We start from the raw sequence: 13802 nt of genomic DNA, 5'->3' as shown, positions 1-13802 counted from the left end.
AGAAGTATTTCACCTTTGTATTCAGGTATATTGAATGTTCTTTCCCAGTGACTGAGAAAAACGTCCACGTCAGGTCCTGCTATTTTAGACCTTTGTAGTTTCTATGTAAACTAAACGCTGTACCTTATCAAGAACCCTAGTGGCCCCACGCGCCCCCCTCGTCACAGCTGTGAGTAATAAGCCTCCCACCCCCAACTCCTGCAGCACCGACCTCCTGAACGCGTGCGTAAAAGACGAGTTTACCGAAACTGCTTGGCTGGGCAGTACGCACACAAATGCACGAACCGGTGGATGAACTTCATGCGGATAATGGATTAACGCCGACAGACAGATAGCAAAGACGCACCGCATACTATGAGCTCCAGATGTCAATGTATTGGAAGAAAACACCCACCCACCCACGACGGGATGACTCACAGTTTAAAGTAGTTGAATAAGCGGGCGCCGGTGCGGACGGGAAGATTCTGCGTGGGGTACTCGACTTTTTTCTGGTACTTAAAGCTTCTCTAACTGTGTGTGTTTTTTATGGGGAAGAGAGGCGTTAAGCTCGAGCCGCCATACGGACTGACAGTTGCTGCGCGAGGCACTGGTGCCAGATATGGATAGCGCACGAGATACCTCAGGACACTGGTGCGCCTCCTCATAAAGTGCGAAACTTCGAGACTGACGAGGCCTACTATAATCTTTGACTGGCCCAAATCTAAGTGGCTGATAAATCCCGGACGAGAAAAACAGCAACACTTCTTTCAGACCGAGAAGCGTATTTAGGGAGACATTCTGAGTAAAGTCTCCAAAGTACTTTTACAAATCCATATAGGAAGTATTGAAGATGCGTCAAGAGGTCGCGTGGAGAATTCAGATGCTGCTGGTGATTTGGTCAACGCTTCTCGTTAGTTTGGGGACAGGGTTGCCAACCAGACACAAACATATTGGCCACAAGGTAAGTTTTCTTCACATTGAGCTTTATTTTTAGTTAAGCAAAACGTTTAAAGATGCAATTAAGTCTTTAAATTACACCTGTTGACAAATATCATGAGATTATTTTATTTTTGCAAACAATGCATTTGTGTTAACTGCTGCTATACAATTCAAAATCCCTCTGTGCACTAAACAAATAATGTAAATGTAATTATTATTCAAATGACATATTCTACACTTGGGTTTTCACCTCAGTGCACATAAAATACCATTACTATACGTGAATGTTTTTAAAAAAGTGGCTTAAAAAGTCAAATTTTCCATTAAAATATTGAAATTATTCATAAAGATTTGAAATTGCTTGATGACAAATAATGATAAAAGGAAGTAAAGTCCTCCAGTACAGTTGCTCTCATTTTTTGCACTTCTCTCTCCATGTAGGGTTGCCATAACTGGGCAAGCTCACTGCTGTAATAGATCCTCTCTTTACACACACACACACACACACACACACACACACACACACACACACACACACACACACACACACACACACACACACACACACACACAGGCTGTGCAGTGTTTTCTCCAGTGTTTGTGTTGCACACAGACATATTTGGATATCAAAGTCTGTTTGTGTGTGTTTGTGTCAGGGTTCAGTTTTTGCCTTTGAACTCTCCTTGTGTGGCCTCCCATGGATGCCCTGTTGGGAATCCCTCTCTCTCTCTCTCTCTCTCTCTCTCTCTCTCTCTCTCTCTCTCTCTCTCTCTCTCTCTCTCTCTCTCTCACACACACACACACACACATCATTGGCCTGATTGATGTTAAGGCAAAAAAAGGGAGAGCAGAAGTGAGTGATTAGCATGAAGAAGACAGAACATAATCTCACTGTGGTTCATCATTTCATTCATCAAAAAGGCTGCAGTTGTAGACTCGGTACTTTCGCCTGTGACCTGTGTGTCCGTAAAGTGCAGGATGAAGAGAAGAGATTAGCAGAGGAAAGAGGAAAGGAGGAGGGGGAGCTCAGTAAAGTGTGTGCCCAGTAACGAGATGCTTATGTAACCAGAATAAGGCGAGCCATCGGCATCTCTCACACAGAGAAGGGTCAAGTGTCATTCGTCTGATTGTTTACATTGGCTCTTTTTTGTGTTAATGTGGAATTTCCTGTTTTTGGTTAACCCCCATCTCTCAGCAAAGAAGAGGGGGTGGAGAGGTTGTGTTGAAGTGACCTCCTTTCCCGATATCATGACCTGTTTGCCCTCACTGTTTTGTACCTCCTACATTCAACCTCCATAACCTCACCCTGATTCCACCAGGCATGCATTTGTTCCTGTTTCCTTTTGCAAAAGACAGTGATCAAAGACCGTCCATAGTTTATTGTTCTTCTGTAATGGTTTGGAAACAGCCAAGTGCAAAGGCCTTTGATATCTGCGGGTGCATAAATCAGGGCTGCCATACTGCCTGCCTTCCCATCCTGCCCCCCCAACGCCATCAGATCCCATCCCTGCCCCTCACCTCAGACCCTGCTGCCTACATCCAGACTCCCAAACCCCAGTCCATAACCTGAAAGTGTGTCACTGTCAGCAGTAACTATGACAGTATCCCAAATAGATCCACTTTTTCCCTCTAATGAAAGGAAGACTCAACATGTTTCCATGCTTGATTTAATATTTTTCAAAGAAGAGAGAAGCTTTCCAGAACAAGCTGAAGTCCCCCACTGCATCCAGATAGGCTCACCGTTAAGCACACCACATGCCATCATCCTTGGAGCCTTTGATCAGAGGAGCCCCTCTACAGAGAGGAGGAGAGCAGGATCAGAGAAGACGAGGGGAGGAAGAAAGGAGAGGAGAGTGATACAGAGGGTGAAAGAATACAGGATCCAGATGTGTAACAGGATGAGATGAGAAGGGTGTGAAAGTATGTGGCCTTTCTTGTGACTCTGGACCTTCTTTGTGTGCGTCATTGACTCTGGACCTTATTTGTCTGCGTCAGTATGTTAGGGTTTCTATGAGTGTATATTGTTCCTCCAGATTTAGCAGTGAGACAGTCTAAGGCTGGGTAAAATGAAGCGTCATGATAAACCAACAAAGCACACGTCCATTGCAACATGCTATTAACATTTAATAATCATTCTCATTGCAGATTAATCTGCTGCTTACTTTATTGAAGTGTAGAAGTCAACCAATTAATCATATCTGACCTTTTTTACCTGACATCACTCTAAAGTAGGGAGCTCAAATGCTTTTATAGGTCTAATGCCATACAGCTGTGTTCGAGGTAAATCATTGAAACATTGAAATACAATAATCGTTAACATTTTCGTCACCACCAGATCCAACCAAAGAGAAAAACTGTGAAACTGTGAAATGCGGAAGGGAAGAGTGGACATATTACAAGAGGAAAAAAAACAAAACGTTAGCATTGGCAACTTCTTAGCTAACGTAGCTGTTTTTTTCTGAAGGGAGGGACTGAAAGCTAAGAGAGCCATTTGGTAGAGTTACACAATACAGGGAAAGTCCTCAGTATACAATAATACAAGCACCAAGAAAAAAAGAAGCAAATATAAAATTCAGATGTAGAGGCCTTTTCAGCATTGGCTCTTATTAGCCTATCGTTTATGCAATGTAACAGTTAATGTTGTGATGTTACACGATGACCTTTTTTAGTTCTAAACTCCTTCTATGCTCGCAGGTTGCCCTTGAAACAATTCCCATCAACATCAAAATGTATTTTAAGTCACTATATACTGCCTAACATGTTCTAAGTTCTGCTAGCAAGGGAGTTATATCATGCCTGAGTGTTTTCAGCAGCTTTGCTTCGATAAAAATATGTCTAATATTTGCATTGGATGTTGTTACAAAGAGAAAATGTCCCTAATAGGTTATCTGCTTGTCACCACCAGTTTACAGATATCTGGGGATGGGGCCAACTTCTCTTCATCCATCATTCATCATGCTTGACTGGCTTCTCCTCTAAACAGCAATAATGTGTTCACATGCTTGAATTTGACCGACCACATAACTTCTTTATGGGACAATCACAGGCAGTCAGTGAAAAGTACGCCTCGTTCTAGAGGCCACAACTATAAATCATCAACCGTCTGGTCATTAATCCAGACATTTCTTCTGCTCTTTAGCCCTTTTAACAGCAAGTGCTGTGCTCTAAGCAGACCACAAAATAGCTCAGGTCAACTGTCAAGGTTCCACCCAATCGTACATTGCCGCCAATTAAGCTTATTCAGGATGATACAGAAAGGAGGGAATGGCCAACAAAAGTTTTTTCCAATGTGCATGAAAGGTATGTCTTAGTGGATGTTAAAATGAATCATACAAACTCAAAATTCCTTTTCAGTGTCTACATTTTTAAAAGAAGTACTTTCATCTACATTTATCTACCACTGAAATGTCATCATTATTCTTAGACAACAACATATCCTCCTGTTCCTCTCAGTATTGTAAAACATGGAAGGTCAAATTAAGTGGTGGCCGTAGTGGCGGCAGCACAGCAGGTTCAGACATGCTTGCACCAGCCCAGGGGTCCCACGCCTCCCAGGCCCTCTCATTAAAGCTAAAAGCGGATCTCTCTGGCACAGGCCCCTCTTTGTCCACGGCCTGGATGCCATGACTGTTGTGGGAAAAAAAAGAATGAAATGAACGAGGCTGGTTGGTCACTTGGCTGGTTAGTCGGATGCCTCAGGGGCTTTTTGGAATTGCTGACCAAGCTACAAAGTTCTACATGGTTTCAAGGTTTCTTCCTGGAAACAGAGTACTGATTGTTTATATACTCATCAATGAGCCATTAGTGATACCCCTTTTTTCACCATTAGCTGTTAGCTACTGGATTTGAGTATATCAATGTTCATCAATGTAGCATCAATGTTCTATGTTTTATAATAATGTATTCTTTATCACTATGCTGTTGAAGTTATTGGCCAGTACTCTCTTTCGGTGTTGGGAAAAATGTATATATGTAGTGTCAACTCTTATAATATCTGTAGATTGTTGTTTCTGCTCCATGTGAACTCTTCATCTCACATTTTAACTTTCGTTCCAGGCTCATGGCCACCCTGTCCACGGAGGTGGGGCGCAGTATGCACCAGAAGCTTTGGAGCAGCAGAACCAGGTTCAGAGTCTTCTGCATGATCCCCACAGCCACCAGAGGAGGTGGTCCCATCCTCAGCATCGCTCAGTTGGTGTTCTTCCACAGCCGGAGCCTGAGGAGGAGACCAAACCCTTCATCCTGGATCTGAAGAACTTTCCAGAACTCGCCAATGGTGATATTAATTCACAAAACCCCAACATACAGGTGGGTTTTGATGATGGCCGTCGTCTCCAAACTCTCTGAATTCTTTGTACGTGTGGTCTTTCAGCTTCCAAGACAGCCTGTGAGATATTTATACAATTATGTTTGCAATATTTAATGTTAATAAACAGATAAATAAACATCAATTTCAGCTTAAATAGCCCTGAGATAAGTTCATGGAGCTTGTCTGTTGTGTCCAAACAGTAACTAAAGATGGTAAATTGTGCGTTAAATTAAAACCATCCATGTAACCAGGGCCCAGGCATTTTCTCTTTCATTTGGTGAAATGATTTGTTTCCTAAATGTTTCACAAAATCAAGTCTCTGTCTAATCTTAGAGACATGGCTGTATGTTTTCATGCTACTATTTAATTAAGTGTAATAAAGAAAAACAGACTCTGTAATCATATGTGTTAGCCATTAAGTCCTCATCATTTCATTCCAAATTGGCCCAAAAGATCAAAAAGTTGTTCTGTTTAACTTATCTCATGGCAGTTATGCTCTCCAGCTCTGGTCAGTGTAATCAGGATGTGGTTAGAGGGACATAATGATGCCTGCCTATGTCTACATGAAGTTCTGAAGCCAATGGCATTTCTTATGTAGCCTGTAGTCCAGATGTACAATACGGCAGTGAAAAGACTACACTGAGTATATTTAACAAAGACACATATAAGTATGTCACATAATGTCTTTCCTAGCTATAATTATTCAACGGTTTTAAAAAAAGTAGCTCTCTTCTTGCCTTTTTTCACCTCAGCTAACGCGGATACTTAGACGTATTGTAGCATCATGGATGAGTCATATTGAGGTAATGAGAGGTACTTATCCAGAATGAATGCTCACATTCTCTCCCTGAGAAGATCGTTTAGTCGGCTGAATGCTCATGCTTACATCTGGATGGCTGACTTACAGTACATCCGGTGACAAGTTCTGCTCGCCTAAAGAAGCTTTTTTTTTAGCACACTTAAACCTTTTAAAACAGTTAACTTCTTGATAAAGTATTGAGTCTGAAAGCGTCAGGACTACTTTCCCTTTTTGTGACGAGTCAAAGCAAACACAGTTAAATAACTTGTTGTGTGTCAATGTTTTTGGTGTGTCATCCCAGAATTTGTTACATCAGTCTGACATCGGATGCTTTCTTTTTCTACATAGGTAACCATCGAGGTGGTGGATGACCCTCAGATGGAAGTAGAGATGGACCTGGCCAATGAAAAAGAGTGGCTACCCTCCTCATCCTCTTCCCCCTCCTCCACAGTGGATTGGCTTGGCGGCAAGAAGCTTTTCTGGCCCCTTTTCTGGAGTTACACCGATTCAAGCGAAGACAGCAACAGTCGGTCAGGCGCAGAAGAAACAGGCGAGGAAGAGGAGGAGGAAGATTACTCCCTAGATTACGGCAGCGAGGAGCCCTTACCCAGCGGAGTGGGTGCAGACTGGGATACGCACTGGAACGAAGGCTGGGATCCAGTGCAGAGTTACTATGGTAAGTATTGCCACGTCATTTCAGCTGCACTGCTTTGATGATTTCAAATCATCATTAAAAATGATCTTGTGGGTTATACAAAAGAACCATTGCAAAAGGCAAACAGTCTTTACAGTACATACAATCACAGAATTCATCTTACCAAAATAGTTAATGAGTTGACAGTAAGGTCTGGAATGAGAGACAGCAGGAGAGACGGGGCTGCATGATAACTGTCCCCACAGCCAGAGACAGCCAAACGGTGCCAGCATGCAAAACAGCATGAGCACTCGACCATCAGCACATTGCGGGTTGTGTGCACTTTGAAGTCGACACTGGTCGTGCTGGCCGCAGAGGCCTGCCTTTTGAAGATGGGTCCGATGCGCTCGCTAATGGCAGCGTGAGGCCGGCACTGTATACTGGGACAAAACATCCCTCTGCTTGTGGACAATTAGAGGGCAGATTGGGAACACAGAATGACAGGGGCCATTCGGCCAGCTCTTTCATCCTTCCCCAGGACCCCGTGGGCCCCCCCAGACCCAGGCGGCCCTCACTGCCCTCTGCGGCTCAGCCTTTTTGAGTCAGTTCAAGAATTTCGTGGGGCTTTCAGGGCTCTGCATAACTTTTCCAGCCCTTCTCCCCCTCTTGAATACGTCTTACTGCAGTGGGAAAATATGTTGTGTCTCAGCTTTAGCAAAGCCTTTATTCTGCGGTAATAATAGTGCATAATAAAAGAAAGTGAGGTGTACATCATGAATGAGAGAGTGAAGATGGAAGTGGGGGACAGAAGAAAAAAAAGAAAGTTTTATGGGCTTGGCAGTGGTTAGGCTAGTGTGTGTGTGTGTGTGTGTGTGTGTGTGTGTGTGTGTGTGTGTGTGAGGCCTTCTGTAGATCAGAGTGCTGTCATTGGTTTACCACAAACTAAAGCTCTCATTCTTTAGACATTCCTCAAAGACACTAATCTGTACATGATTGATCTGTTTGTTTTTCTGATGTTTTAAGGGTTGGTGAATAAAATGTGCTAACAGGTGTCTAATGACTTGGCAGATTTTAACTCTTTAACCGTTCTTTTGTCTGTTATTCTGCTACACAGACTGTCTGTTGTGTGTTTAGCCAGCAAAGGGCAAAAGTGCCGCTGCCTATAAAGTGGTCACATCTAAAGACTCGCTCAACATAAATCAAGGATGTATGCCTTAGCTTCTTCTGTAATTAGGGCTCTCCTGACACCTCATTCCCTTATGGCCACATGGCGAGTTGGCAGTGCCCACAAAGTCAAATTGGGTGCTCGCTACACCCAAGCTGGTATTTCTGCACCCACCTCGCCTTTAATCAAGAAGGACTTGTTTTCAGTATTATTAACACCACAAGGAAGCATGGTGCAGGGGCGGACAGCCACAGCACAGCTTCCCTCTCTCTAATTTAACTAAAGTCATCTTAAAAAGAATATGGGCATGCATGGGAAAGGTTCGACAAGGACAAAATTGCCATTAATACAGACCAAGACTGTCCACAAATGTGACTATTGAAGTACAAGTTGAGTTGAGCTAAGCACAAACTGTAAGGTGTAATTTGATTCTGCAGGGTTCTGCTTTGTGATCAGGATCAACCATTTGGAACTGCTTACTTCTACTCATTTAAAACACGTCTTCTTATTTAATATCATGACATGAAACATTGTACTTTTTACCTTTCCTGCTAGCTGTTTTCTTTTCGTTTTTGATCCTAAACGACTTTTCCATTTTAACCTTGGATCTACCTGAAGATTTTCACTTTATTCCAAAATAAAGCACTCTCAGCTTAACACAATAAAAAAATAAAAAATAAAGGACTCACAGATTTTATTTCTAAATTTGCAGTAATGGAATTTAAAACATGCGATTAAAAAAGCAATTAACTTTTGAAATATAGGGGGAAATCAAGATTACAGATTTTAGTTGTTTAAATCTTATTACAATATGATGACTTTTCTGAAATAGTGCATACTTAGTTTTGTGACAGTGACAAAGTTGTAATTGTCTTTCCACAGAAAAAGAGACAGATGAGTGGACACCCTGGTCTCCCTGTTCAGTGACATGTGGTCACGGTGAGAAGAAGAGGACAAAGTCCTGTGGCTACTCCTGCACGCTGACAGAAGCCTCCAAGTGTGACTTAGAGCCTTGTCCTGGTAAGATTACAGCTGAGGTCATTTGACTTTGTTTTCTAGCTCTTAATTCACAAATAATAAACCACTCTTCTCTTTATAGGTGAAGTCAACACTGTGGCTGAGCCTTATCCCTTTGAAATGGAGAATGGTACAGAGCCATTTGGGACAGGTGAGTTTTCCTCATGGAAAGTTCTCCTTTTATTACTATTTATTACTAAGTACATTTTACTCTCTTTACTACAAGCTGCATTTAAAATTTAACAGACAGACCTAACCCATAGTATATATTTGAGATGTACATTTATGATGCAAGCACCTCAGCTAATGGATTATTTTGAGGAACAACTGATGTGCATTCACAAGATGATGTCGAAACATAACTGTTTTAAGTCACTACTTATATATGTACAGTAATGTTTATACATGCCTTGAATAGGATTCAGATGTACCGCCAAAATGAAATCTGTTCATGCTACCAGTAGTGCTGAAAACTGTAACACACAACTTCATGTGAAATACCATTTCTATGTCCAACAGATGTGGACAGCTGTGAGAAGTGGCTCAACTGTAAGAGTGAGTTCCTGCAGAGGTACCTCCACCAAGTCTTGTCTGAGCTGCCGAGCTGCCCCTGTTCCTTCCCCTCTGAGGTAGCGTACACTGTGGTCAGCATCTATGATGAGACTCATGGCCGACAGTTCCGCTGGCGTGACGCCAGTGGGCCCAAGGAGCGTTTGGACATCTACAAGCCATCAGCACGTAGCTGCATACGATCGACCCTTTCCAGTGACTCATCTACTCTCGCAGCACAGCATTGTTGTTACGGTGTTGGCGGGCGGCTGATCACTCGGGGGAAAGGCGCAGGCACGCCGAACCTGATCAGCACAGAGTTCTCACCTGAGCTACACTTCAAAGTGGATGTGCTCCCTTGGATCCTGTGCAAGGGAGACTGGAGCCGCTTCCATGCAGTGCGGCCACCCAATAATGGACTCAGTTGCCCAGAAAATCCACATGAAGACGTGTTCATGAATGAATTAGAAGAGGCCAGAGAGTACTAAGAGACAACAACCAAAACTACCACTTCACTCCAAGAGTCAAAGGACCCAATCCTAATTTAAGCAGTGACTGCCAATCTTAAAAGTCATGAAATATAATCCATGCCACATGCATTGACTAAGAGGAAGTGCATTTTTTTCTTTGGGTACAGATGGTGAAGTGGGGTTGTCCCAGGTTATGATTTGGCACAGTTTCCTGAGATCAGGCTCGACTGAACTGAAATGCATCGCAAGAATGAAAAAAAAAATGCAGGGCTTTCCCATCGCTTGCCAACCTGTTTCACATCTGGCATGACATCCAGCTCTCTTTCTTTTTATTTGGTTCACTCTTGTGGGTGCGTGTAAGCAGGATGTCTACCTACTGGCTTTCTTCATGGTGTCCTGGAGCGCTTGTGATTGACAATAACAACATATGGTAAACATCCTGATTGCGCTTCTTGTAGGTTTTATTTTTGTATGAATGTAGGCTGGTTGTATTGATGAAACAAACACATGCATGGAAAGAGTCCAACAGATTATTATGCCAACTATGCTGCTACAATATAAAATCCTTCAGGTTTTTACAAGGTATAATGGGGAACAAAACAACAGGACATGAATAAACCCAAAAGACGCTTCATGCAGTAACAGTAATGAACATTTCAGTCACTACATTTAGTCATTTTAGAATTATTTGGGCTCTTTGTCAGAGGTAAGCTGCTATTGTTATTAAGCTTAATGAGATAGAATGATTAGACAATCCCTAAAGCAGTGCTACTAAAGGATCATCATTTGATGTCAAATGTTTCATCTCACTGATTGATTTTATGTATTTCCTCACTTTCACAGTCAGGAAGATGTATTATCTGGGTGCCAAAGAGTTAAAATTGGACTGTTGGTGCCTCTGTAAATCCAGTCTCCCTAGTCACAACTGTTCAAATGCAGTTAAAAAGGCACAAAAAAAAAAAAAAAAGAACTCCAAGATGAGTAGATTGTGCATAATGTTCTCAGGGGGTCTAAATTACCTTGATAAATATATTCATTCATTTACCTCAACAGTGGAGCCCTATAGAAACTAGAACAAGATTGGGGTAAGATTACAGAGCACAGTGTGTTGGAACTTCAGAGAAGATAATGCTTTCTAAAAGCAGTTGAGACCCTGAAAACTGAATAGTTGTTGTTGATTGTGGTTGTAAGAGGATGTCATTGCTGTTTAAGCTGTTGCCCTGGGTTTATGTACAGAACTAGATTGGATAGAAAGAACCTTTCAGCTCAGCAAATCGTCCCAATACTGTAAATTGTGCAGTTGCAGCCCTTGCATGGATCAGATAAAATACAAATAAAGCGATATGCTAGTTTTTACCCTGAAAAAAGTGTCAGGATACGTTTTAAAGGCTACTGTTTATCCATGATCAGAACAGTCATTGGTATGACAGCAGCAGTTTTGTTCAGCATTTCACTCAAAGCAGTGGCTTTTATGTAAAATGTGATTGGAAACACCATATGTTCCAAGAATTCTTTCTCTATCCAGTCTAGTTCTATGAATGTTCGCTCCAAATCTTTTTTCAGGAATTCTGCTTCCAGATATTTTTATGCAAACAAGCATTTACATGTTGGAATCACCGATTTTTAATGGAAGGCACTTTATTTAAGGTATATATAAAAATATACAAAAGATGTATCAATATGTATTCTTGTTTGCCAATTGATGATGATGGTGTTATGAAGGAAAACTGGTCAGATATGCTGCATTGCTCTATGAAAGTGCTTATGTCAAGTGTTCTGTTGAGGAAAGCATGAAATTGTGATTTCTAAATCTAGTATTACATATTGTGTTGTACAGTATTTATTTGTCTCTTTTTTGTAAGTTTGCTGAAGCTTTGAAATGTTTCTATACTCAACATGGTGCACTAATGAGACTGAAAAAATGAAGGCATCCGTTATCAAAAGGGAAACCACTCGCCTCATATTACTTCATACAGCAGCATTAAGTGTGTGTGATTTGTTCTACTTTGTATTGCAGTGCTCTATGAATATGTTGTTGCAATTATACTGAAGAAATATATAAAGACCTTGCATTCATCATCTGACTTTCTAACGTGTCATTTCCTTTTCCACACTTTGGATACTTGCAGCAGAGCCAAACATAGCATAGTACTGTGTATCAAAATTTCTTTAGCACAACTGAGTAGTTATACTATTTACTGACCAACATACCAAACCTTTCCAGCTTTCCTCTCCAACAAGACAGGTACAGTGCAGCAAACATTCCTGTAGAATGCAAACATGTCACATCCTTACAGCAACAAGCTAAATCTTGGGACAGCAAATAGATACATGTGTTCAAGACCAGCCAGATAATAAATGATACAGGCATCTCCTTTAGATACAAAAAAAAATTACTTTGTAAAATCATGTATAGTAATTATTCTGCACCTTCTTGTGGAAAAAAACAAACAAACCATTTGCTATCAGGTTTGAGGAAATAGCACGTGCCTGGCTTCATGATTACTCCTTTGATAGGCATATGTGTGCAGGTCTTTTTTTGTTAATTAATAGAGGTGTGCCACAAGGTTCAGTTTTGGGCCCCATGCTCTTCACTGTTTGTATCAATGACATTGTTTCTTCTTTTAATGTTGTTGTGCCCATCTCTATGCAGTTGAAACTATTTTGTATTGAATTGCTGACTCTGGTCAATTAACAATCAACAGCTTGCCCTCAGATAATTTAACTGATGATAGATTGGACTCTCACCATTGTTACCTGTATGATGAGATCAGTTGGCCTTCTCTTGAAGAAAGGCGCAACAAATTATTTTTTAAAATATATTTTCAAGGCCCTCATCCAAAAACCTTTAACCTTAAACGAAAGACCTGTTGGAGTGAAATTCTGACACCTACCAGATCTACTGATTGACTAGTTCTGAAAATCTCAAAACCTTGCTGCACTTGGTAAAACTGCATTTTTTGATGGCCCTTACTCCTTCAGCAAACTATAAAGATTGAAGAACTTTCATGTCCTGCAGAGTTTAGGATTTTGAATTGAATTCAAGCTTTTGAGTGGTAACAACAACAACAAAATAGTAATTATGCTAATTCTTTTTCTAACTATGATTTCTGAGTTTGTATATTGTCATGCTTGATGAAGTTTATTCTAATGATTCTAGTTGTTCATCTTCACTATGCTCATTTAAAAGATCTTCAACACACTGATAAGAGGATTAAATAAGGTACGAGTTCTCCAGCATGTTAGAAATATGTGCAGTTGCTGTTTGAAAGGACACCATCAAACATGTTTTCAGCTTCCTTAATTTAATCATCTGTGTGTTCTCAATCCAACTTTGGTTTTCTTTACAAGATGAGTCAGTTCTGAAAGTCAAAAGTCATACTAAAAATTTTAGTCAAACTTCGAAACCAACACCACAACATCCTTTAGCTATCCATGCTTCAGGATTTACAAATGAGATTTAGCATTTTTCTGGCGAATCACAAGAGTGACACGTCATTCAGGAATATTGTACTCAGTTGTGGTTGGGTCAAGTGAAAGCAGCATTACTAAATAGATTCTTTGATTACAGTTTCGGGGGAGGTGGATATCAACATTATACAGAAAGTTACCCTCAACCACTCAGACAAAATAGCTCTGCTGCTAGTTTAACATCAGAAACCCATACGTCTAACAACCAGCATCACTGTCTTCCATCTCCACTGGTATCTTGATAGATATTCCTCCCATCCTGCTGTCTGAAGCTATACTCTTACCAGAGGATTACATTACATTACATTGAGATTTAAAGTCCAAAGGTCAGGGTAATGCAAATCCATAGGCTTAGGCAATCCAAATAGTCTTCTTCGGTACTCTAATTCCTGTAAATCACAATTTCTATCCTACACTTGCTCTCATTGACCCAAGCCTGGTTATGTATTTACAACAGAACATTAGGGCAA

At 41.1% G+C, this 13802-nt stretch overlaps 1 protein-coding gene across 1 annotated transcript; it reads left to right on the top strand.

The window, feature by feature from the left end:
• Positions 1-248: 248 nt before the first annotated feature.
• On the top strand, positions 249-11940 carry ism2b (isthmin 2b). The gene is made up of 6 exons (XM_079365045.1): positions 249-940; positions 4975-5226; positions 6375-6702; positions 8708-8845; positions 8925-8993; positions 9362-11940. Exons 1-6 carry the CDS (start codon positions 830-832, stop codon positions 9877-9879), a joined length of 1416 nt encoding a protein of 471 aa, XP_079221171.1. The 5' UTR covers positions 249-829; the 3' UTR covers positions 9880-11940.
• The last annotated feature ends 1862 nt before the right edge of the window (positions 11941-13802 follow it).

This window comes from Symphodus melops (genome assembly GCF_947650265.1).
Source record: "Symphodus melops genome assembly, chromosome: 1".
Classification (NCBI taxonomy): domain Eukaryota; kingdom Metazoa; phylum Chordata; class Actinopteri; order Labriformes; family Labridae; genus Symphodus; species Symphodus melops.
The sequence above is the reverse complement of the archived record's forward strand: the minus strand, read 5'-3'. Positions and strand labels throughout refer to the sequence as shown.